At 46.1% G+C, this 9,826-nt stretch overlaps 1 protein-coding gene across 1 annotated transcript in view; it reads right to left on the bottom strand.

Moving 5' to 3' along the window:
* Ubap1 (ubiquitin associated protein 1) overlaps positions 1–9,826 on the bottom strand; it is a 33,637-nt gene continuing 23,811 nt past the window's right edge. The window contains exons 4-7 of the mRNA XM_005362008.2: positions 7,627–8,553; positions 2,225–2,407; positions 1,539–1,640; positions 1–1,052 (exon numbers count right to left, since the gene is read on the bottom strand). Coding sequence (XP_005362065.1) covers positions 912–1,052; positions 1,539–1,640; positions 2,225–2,407; positions 7,627–8,553 — 1,353 coding nt within the window. The 3' untranslated portion in view covers positions 1–911. The remainder of the gene's footprint in view (positions 1,053–1,538; positions 1,641–2,224; positions 2,408–7,626; positions 8,554–9,826) is intronic.

Genomic DNA, 9,826 nt, shown 5'->3' with positions numbered 1-9,826 from the left:
AACCTTTTAGGTTTTTATTAGTAGTTCTCTGAAGAATCAAAATAGTTAGCAAATTATTTTAGATTCAAGACTGTATTATATCTTTAATGGTGTAGAACATAATACAAACAAACCCAAGAGTGGTTTCTATGCCTAGGTGTTACTCATTGTGTCGTCCTAAAGCAGGGCTGGAGGAGGCTGTTTAAGAACTGGGGTTAGTGCTGAGTGACTAGTCGTAGCCTGTTTTCTCAGTGAGCTGAGAAGGGGCAATGATTACTCAAACTGCCAACCGCTCCCTAGCACAGGGGCTCCAATGCCCTGGGCAGTAGAGAATAGTGTCTAACCCACAAGAACCAGTCTGGACAGGGACTCATGGGAACGCCTAGCAGAAGACTTTGTCCCATGAGGAAAAGTGCATCTTTTGTACCGCAGAGCCACTCCAGAACCAGTGTAACACTAAGGACTGCTGGGGGAGGTGGGCCCCTGGAGGAACCCTTCGCTTGTATACGACTCGGGTTGGAGTTCAGTCTGCCTGTGGTGTGGCAGAGAGGAAAGCATCTGGCCCTCAAACAGCAGTATGCCCCTCCTCTTCTTCCCACTCCTCTTGGGACCCAGGCCAGGTTTTGGCTGAGGAAATAAGAGACCCCAGAAAGATCCAAGTGTTCTTTCTGACAGGCCAATGTGGGAAGGACACTTCTCAAAATACAGATATGTTTAATATTGAAGGAGCCAACAGGGCATTTGTATGCCCAAGTTTCCTACTTTTCCCCCAGCTCGGGCCTGGGCTCACAGAGACTAGCAAATGTCATCTCCACATCTGGCCTAATTCCCAAAGAAAATCTGGAAGCATGTCCCTTCTTGCCCACGAGTGAGCTGTGCAGGGCCTCCTGGGGGATGGTGGTGCTGTGGCAGGGCCATGGCAGGGCCTGGTCTCAGCTGGCTCCAGCCCGGGCCATGAGGTCTTCCAAAGCATTGTCCTGGTTGTTGTTGTGTAATAGCAAAACTTCCTTAATGTCTTTCAGTTCAAAGCCCATTTCCTTAAACTTGCTCATCAACTGAAGAAACTCCATCATCTATGGGATAAAGAGGAACACATTTTTAAAAAGGGTCCAGCCACACAGAGCAGCTGAATGTAGAGGCATCCGGTAGGAGGAGGGCCTGTATCCCTCAGAGTCTTGTGATCTTTCTAAAGTTCCCCAGAGGTGGGCTGTGGAGCCCAGCCCCAACTCACTTGCTGACCTCTGAAAGAGTCCCACTGCCCCATGTGAATATTCCTACCAAGACAGTACTGAATCCCTAAAGGTTGCTCTTTAGGTGGAGGGGAAGGCAAAAATGCTAGCAATGGCCCAAGCCATCCAAAAGCCTGGCTTTTAGCCCAACTCAATTTTTCCTTCCTATCACTGGGAGTCAGCTCCATGCTTCATCTGTAGTATGGAAGGGCCCATCTTGTCTGGGCACAAGGGTTTCTGTCTTTAACTGCTTCTGCCTGCAGTCACTGGTAAGGAAAGGTGATAGAGGACCCAGGGAGAGCACAAGGAAGGAGTGGTAAAGTTTCCTACCTTCTCTTCTGAACACTGATGCATTTCCAGAGCCTCCTCCACTAAAAGAGGGTCAAAGCCCTTCTCACAAAGCTGTCCATGTGCAAAGAGATAGTCGAGAATCTAAGAAAAGAAACAAAGTTTGAGCTCCTACTGCTACTCCTGTACTGGGAATTCTAGACCATCTGTGAATTCAGCTCCCTTCACCTAGTCATCAGATCCTGGGTGGTCATTACTTGGTAAATAGACTGGCACACCCCTCTAGAAATGAACAGCCACTTTCCAAAGGAGGTGCTGTCACAGCTGACCCAACTCCCAGAATGTCAACTCAGCACTCAGGGTAGGATGGTAGTCCTCTAAAATTAAACACTTATGTCAGAAAAATGTCCCCAAAGTAGAAGACTATAGCACACTATTCATAACTTCCTGTACAGCCATGACAAAAGTTTCTGGAGGCAAGATGGGAACAGTAACCACACCTATATGGTGGAGACGAATGGCCCTGAGTCCAATGGCGGCCTCAGCTACTTCAGTTCCAAGCAGCCTGGGCTGGCTACACAAGTCCTACTGCTGAGCTTCCAGCTTCCCTGTCAACAGCCCAGGGGAGGAGCCTGAAGCTGCAAGCACTCTAGGACAGACAGGCAGATCACAACTGTGACTTGAGGCCACCATGCGCCACCACCCACACCTTGCATACTAGCACCTACCTGCTCAATATTCTCTCCTTTCTTCTTCATGGCTCTCAGGACACAATCATATGAGTAGCCCATGTTGACTACTGTCTCTACACACTGCCGCTCACTTGGAGACAGTGCCTGCAGTTCCAAATAGGCTTGGGGACAGCTGGGCTTGTTGGGCACTTGTGACACTGAGAAATTTAGAGGGGTGACCTAGTAATAAAAAAGCAAGATCAAAAACAAGATGAGCTGAGGCCTAGGTTCCTGACCAGGTATTGTGGGGTGGGAAGAAGAGAGGTACCAAGTACCAGACAAGGAGAAAAGCTGGGGTGTTGCGGGAGGTCCTTCCGCTCCTCCAGCCTATAGCCGCTGAGATACCAGCCCATTGGGGCATGGTCTCTCTCCCTTTAAAAAAGCGGCCACTTCCCTCTCTCTCTTCACTTCCTGCTTCCGCCAGCAACTAGGCTCCCTTCCTGGTTGCGCAGAGGGCTGACGGTGATCTGTAAGTTTTTTCCCCTTTAAATAAATACCACCCTATTAATCATAATTCCAAACTGCTGTGGCATTGTTTGTGACTTACGCCTTCACTGGGGGGGCACCTCCAGCCCTTGGAGCCCTTACCCACAGCCCCTACATGTGAAAATACAGACAGCACATGCTGCTGCATGCCCCGATCCCTGTGACTTAAAAAGTAGTTCAGAGTGTGAACCTACCTGCAGGATTAATGTTGGAACAGGCTATGCATTTTCTCCCTAGCACTCCATCAGCCTTAAGGGTCTTTCCCACTCTGGACCTGACTCTGTCCTGGCCTCACCCCTGCACAGTCTGCACAGGCCTCAGGATTTTGAGGGCACTTACCTTTGCCCCACACAACACACTCCCTTCATTTTCTGCTAACGATGCTGTCCTCTGGAGCCAAGGCAGGAATATTTGCCACACTAGGCTGGACTCCTGGCCACAGTGTACTTACACTGGCTACAAGCAGTTTTACTGCCTGCCACTGGACCTCCCTAGTTCTCATCTGACTGGTTACATCTCTGATAATGAAACCTAAGGTACAAGGGCAACTCAGCTCACTCCCAGACCCAATTCACCATGGGAACAAAATCCCAAGTTGTTCATGGTAGTTTGGCTCTCAAGAAGCAAAGAAAACATGTTACTTTTCCTAGTTTTCTTTTTCTATTGGGTAGAATTAAGGCAATGTATAGTCCTCTGTCCTAAAACAAGTTCTGCTATAACCAGATGTTCTCAAACTCTGCTGGGGAAAGCCAGGAAGACCACAGGCCTGTAGACTAGCAGCTTCCATTGAAATACCACCCATAGCATACTCTAAGCATCCATTTCCAGGGACTTCAGCAAGGTGCAGGCGCCATCCTCATAAATCAATCTAGCCCCTTTGCAGACTCAAGACTCTATAAGCCTTCTCGGAGGCTGGCTCCAAAGCACCAGCTCCTCAAACAACAAAGGCAGCTCTCACATGAGCCCGGCCAGGAAGCCAAAAGCCAGGACTATTCTAATAGGTGTATCTCTCCCTTTAAACAGCTCCAAGAGCTGGGAGTGGTGGCGCACACCTTTAATCCCAGCACTCAGGAGGCAGAGGCAGGTGGATCTCTGTGAGTTCGAGGCCAGTCTGGTCTACATTGAGTTTCAGGATTGCTGCAGCTACATAGAGAAACCCTGTCTCAAAACAAAATGAAAAAATAACAAAAATATCTCTAGAAAGTACTTTTGGAATGTGTGCAGTCCTCCAATACACTGTGCTTTTGGAACTGTTAGTACCTTCAGGTAAATGTGGCTATATGGAAAGCCTGATAAAATTCTTTGTTCTAGTTACACATCTAGGGACCGAGTCTTTGGGAGTATTAAAATACAAACCCAGGTCACTGGTTAAGAGCACTTGTTGGTCTTGCAGAAGACCTGAGTTTGGGTCCCAGCATCCACACAGTGGCTCACAACTGTCCATAACTCCAGATACTTCTGAACTCCACAGTGCCAGGCATGCATGTAGCATACAAACATATGTAGGCAAAACACTCATACACCAAAAATAAATCTATAAAAAATGTAATATATATATATATAGATATATATATATACATACATACATATATATAAATAAAATAGTCATTTCAACATCATTTGTCATAAACATTAGAGATAATGTAAATAGCCAACAGGATATTTTAATAAAGTCATATTACTATTAGGTAGTTTTGTTTTACTATTTTATATAAATGAGTGCTCTGTTAACTTTATGCCAGAAAAGGGCATCAGATCCCACTATATAGATAGATTGCTGTGAGCCACCCTGTGGTTGCTGAGAATTGGAACAGCAGCCAGTGCTCTTAACCTCTGAGCCACTGCTCCAGCCCCAGTTTTTGTTTGTTTTAAAGATAGGGCCTACCGGGCGATGGTGGCACACGCCTTTAATCCCAGCACTCGGGAGGCAGAGGCAGGCGGATTTCTGTGAGTTCGAGACCAGCCTGGTCTACAGAGCGAGTTCCAGGACAGGCTCCAAAGCCACAGAGAAACCCTGTCTCGAAAAACCAAATAAAGAAATAAAGAAAGAAAGAAAGAAAGAAAGAAAGAAAGAAAGAAAGAAAGAAAGAAAGAAAGAAAGAAAGATAGATAGATAGATAGATTGGGCCTCACTTTGCAGGCCTAGGATTCTCTGTGTAGATCAATTTGGCCTCAAATTCATTCCCTCTGCTTCCAATGTGCTCTGACTAAAGGTTTTTAGATTTTTATTTACTTTCTGCTTGCCTGCATCTCTGTGTGTGCACCATGTGCATGTCTGCTGACTGCGAAGCCCAGAAGATGTTGTGAGATTTGGAAGTGAAGTTACACTTAGTTATTAGCCATCATGTAGCCATCATGTCCTGGGAAACAAACCTGGGTCCTCTTTAAGAGCAGCGAAAATGCTTAACCACTGAGCCATCTTTTCTCCAGTTCAATGCATAGGATTTTAAATACTAGGAGAGAGGAAAGTCTCTTTTCTTTTTTAAATATTAGGACTGAGAATACTTCCTGAACAGAGAAAAATGACTGTCTCCTTCACATAATGCTTTATTAACCACACACCATTAAGGATCCCTTATTACTGGGGCTTAGGAAGGAGGAGGATCCTGAAGTTAAGGCAGTCTGGGCTACATATACATAGCAAGACTATCTACAAAAATAAAAAAGGACCCCTTGTCAAAATCGCTAATACTAGAGTGTTTCACATCCTTCATCAAGGTTATCTGGCATGATTATGATTACTACGGGTAAAGTTCTGTGTGTGCAGCGCGATACTACTGTGCTGCATCCCAGACTCATGTAAACGAGACACCATTACCACATTTAGGCAGTTCTTTCCCATTAGGAACTTTTTCAGTAAAAATATATATTTATTGGCAAGCACAAAATGCGATTTTAATTTTTCATAGTCAGTGACTAAAACCTGGCCTAACCCTAATCTTGTAGAGACCAGAAGGGCCCAACACAGTAAATGATAAGGCAAATCAACAGTAAAATTCAAACTCTCCAGAGATTGACAGAGGGTATCAAAAGCTTCTACAGGTGGAAGTGGAGGTACAGAAAACTAGCCTCAGAATAACTGAAATGCTAGACTCTGTGGAATTTAGGAGAGACTGGAGACAGCTCAGCACCTGTGCTCTTGCAGAGGATTCAGGTTTGCGTCCCAGCGCAGGCATGGCCACTCACACTGTCTTTAATTCTGGTTCCCAAGGATCCACACTATGACACCAGGCACACACATGGTGCATATATATACATGCAGGCAAATCATGAAAAATAAAGCAATCTTAGAAAGAAAAAGGAAGGGAGGGGAGAGGAGGGAAGGGAGAGAGAGAGGAGAGAAAGAGGAAGAAGGAAAGAAAGGAAGGAAGAAAGGAGGGAGGGTTAGTCCTCTGGTTTTGGTCTCTAAGGGGTTCATCTAAACAAGGCTGGGCACTGGCTGAACCCCCATCATTTCAGGGTGCTTTTCATTTACCTAATGCATCTAATATGTCATGAGAAGGAATACAGTGCTGACCAGAGGCCAACAACTGACCAAGAGGAATCAGGATCCAGCCCACTCCAAGGACCAGGATGCTCAGCAGTCTGTCAAGTTTCCCTGGGCCAAGGGGCTCCCTGAGAGTGGAGGCACTCACACGTCATTCACAGGAGGGCCGCTGCTGGGAAGGTGCACTAGTGAGGCAGGCAGGGTTCTGTCTTTCTACTGGCTGACAAACAGCTTGCTGTGGTCTCTACCAATGCAACTAGGCTCCTTCCTGGCTCTACACAGCCTCTTCACACACTGCCATTTAAAACATCTATGAGCTAGTATAGAAAGAGACTCTGCGGCTTCTATTTATATATTTATATAGCCAGGATACGGAAATGCTGTTCTGGGGTAGAAACACACATCAGAGCTGAGCTTATACTACCTGACAAAAAAACTGCCCTGTTTTACCATCATTCTGTATAGCAAAATAGTATTTTCTGCTGAGGGTAAAGGCACACGCCTTTAATCCCAGCACTCAGGAGGCAGAGGTAGACAGATCTCTATGAGTTCAAGGCCAGCCTGGTCCACAAAGTGAGTTCCAGGACAATCAAGGGTACACAGAGAAATTCTGTCTCAAAAAACAAAAATAAATTTAGATTTTCTTCAGGATGAGAAAGTTGCAATCTCTTTATCAATCCATCCTAATGGATCCTTCGACCCACTTTCCAGACTGCCTAACACATACTGCTGAGGAGGATAACAAAGAATCACACAATTAGAATCTACAGTCACCATTCAGTCTGAAGAAATGTAGATCCTACAGAGCCACATCATGATCAGAAAAACAAAAACAGGGTACATGGGAATAGGAGGAGAGGAGAGGGTGTGACCAGGAGTGTCTGCAAGGAAGATGGGCAGAGACAACAGCCAGACAGCCAGGCACAGGGGTGGGCACACACTGTGATCCCAGCTCTCACCAGGTGGAGGTAGGAGATCTAGGCCATACAGTAAGACCCTGACTCAACTAAAACCACCAAAAACAAAGAAAAAAACCTATTAAGACATAACAGTACAAAAAAGGATGAAGATTCAGACAGAGAAATACCATTCCTAGGGGTTGTGTTATCTCTTACATTTGCAAAGGAAAAGACCTTAAAGGTGCAGGGAGGTGAACATTAACCAAGTTTTAGCTGGGAATATAGGGCAGGGGCAGAGTCCTTGTCTACCATGGCAATGGCCTGGCACTGAAGAAGAACCAAAAATAAATATCAAAGCTGGGTTCAAAAGTAGTAATCCTGGTCCTCAGAAAACTATCTGGAATTATAGCTACCAGATAGAAAAGCTGTTCTACAGAGCCTCGTCAAACACTAGGCCTTGTGGGGGACTTTTGCTAAATGGGATCACTGAGACATCTCTGGGACTGTAAGTTAGGACTGAAACTTACCGTGGGACATGTATTTGGAGGTGATGGTTCTTCTGTACACACAGACAAGACAGACAGGGAAGGCATCTGGGAGGACGACGTCAGGGTTGGCACCTCTGTGCCACTGTTCAAGTTCAAAGCGGAAAGCCCAAGAGTATGGTCCCCATTGAGCTCACTGGCACTGCTTTGGGTGGAAGGCTTCAGGAAATTCCGGGGTGTGCCACTTCGGAGGCAGGATGTGCTATGGAAAGTGCTTGCAAGCTTGACTGTCTTCTGATTGCTGTCATCAGAGTCAAGTTTGGGAAAGGAGAGAGATTTGATATTGCTTACTGTAGGGATAGGGGGGAGGGGCACTTTGGAAGACAGCGACATCTTTTCACAGTTGCCCAACTGCGGTAAGGTTATAAAGCCATTGGGTTTATGAAGAGGCTTGAAATCTAAGGTTGCCTGCTCCAAGGAGGCCAAGACCTCCTCATCCTGTAACACAGAACCCGAGCCTCCTCTGGGTGAGTTACTGTCCAGTAACTGAGCCATTATGGGTCCAGTGGTTCCTACCAGAATGTTTCTCAGTTCTTCCTTCTCATCGATGGTTTTTAACTCCAGATTATCAAACGGGTCCTCTTCACACTCAAAGTCAGCAGGATTGAAATCCGCTTTTGTGTGGGGTGGGCTGAGAACTTTCTGCTTTGTGGCACTACTGCTGACCCGAGTTGGAGTGAGGATGCTGTTGTGCTGTAAGCTGGCAAGGATGGGGTTAATCGGAGGCGGCATTGTGGCTGGATTATGAGTCTTGGAGAAGCTCATTTTGCTGTCACCCTCTGGGCCACTCTTAGAAGTCACTTTAGCTTCCGCATCCTCAGCCTTCCGCTCTGCTTCTCGCTGAGCTTCTTGGATTAGCTTAATATCTTCGGCCCACTCAATGGTTTTCTTTTCCAAGGAGAAGTCATACTGCAGGGATACAGCAGAGAGAGGAGGTGTGAGCCCAGGGGCTGCTACTCTCCCCTACCCAATTCAGTCCTGTGTGAGCAGGCAGCACGCCAGCACAAGGCTGAGCCTCACGAGAGCACCAAGACTTCCACTGTCCAAACCATGCTCCCAGATAACTTCTATAAATTAACCCTCATACCAACCAGACCAAAGGGAACTTGCACATCCATTGCTTCTCTTCCCTTTGGTTTTTTTCGTTCTTAATTGTATATAACTGGGGGACGGGGTTAGCCACCCACTCAAGAAAGCTACTCTGGTGGCCCAGTCACTCTTCTAAAAGTGTATGACACCTCCAGTCAGATACATTAACCCTGTCTTGAAAAACCAAAAAGAGGGGCAAGCATTATCAACTCACTAGAGGTTTCCCACTGGCCCATTTCCTTTGCTATAGTTTCGTTTGTTTATAATAACTACAAAAAAAGAATAGCAAGCAAAAATTCCAGAAAAACACATCTTAACTTTTGGACTGGAAGATAGTTCAGCAGTTAAGAGCATTTGTTGCTCCTGTAGAGGACCCAAGCTCTGTTCCCAGCACCAACATGGTGGATCAAAACTGGTTTTCAAGACAGAGTTTCCCTGTGTAGCCCTGGTTGTCCTGGAACTCACTCTGTAGACCAGCCTGCTTTGAATTAATCCGAGTGCTCGATTAAAGGCCTGTGCTGCCACCACCATCCAGCAATTATCTTTAACTCTAGTCACAAGAGATCTAACACCTTTTCTGACCTCTGTAAGTAACAGGCATGTATGTGGTGCATCCACTCATATAGATAAAATAAAACTAAATCTCTTTAATGACACTCTGAATAGTGTGATAAAATCTGGCCTCCTCTCCCATTCAGTCCTGCCAGAGACGAGTCCAGCACACCAGTGTGATACCTAGCGGTTAGCTCAACTGCTACCTGAGGCTTTAAGCATCCTCCATAGGTTGCAGAACACATCCTACAGAAAATGGAGGGATGCTATGTTTTGAATATGGCTGGCTCCTTAGGACTACTGATCCCAGTGTTGAGGTGGAAGGGGTGTTAAGAGGCAGGCCTAAGCCGGGCAATGCAATGGTGGTGCACGCCTTTAATCCCAGTACTCGGGAGGCAGAGGCAGGCGGATCTCTGTGAGTTCGAGACCAGCCTGGTCTAAAGAGTAAGTTCCAGGACAGGCTCCAAAGCCACAGCGAAACCCTGTCTCGAAAAACCAAAAAAAAAAAAAAAAAAAAAAAAAAAAAAAAAAAAAAAAAAAA

This window comes from Microtus ochrogaster, linkage group LG5 (assembly GCF_000317375.1).
Source record: "Microtus ochrogaster isolate Prairie Vole_2 linkage group LG5, MicOch1.0, whole genome shotgun sequence".
In the NCBI taxonomy this organism is placed as follows: domain Eukaryota; kingdom Metazoa; phylum Chordata; class Mammalia; order Rodentia; family Cricetidae; genus Microtus; species Microtus ochrogaster.
Note: the sequence above shows the minus strand (reverse complement) of the source record. Positions and strands in the feature narration are given on the sequence as shown.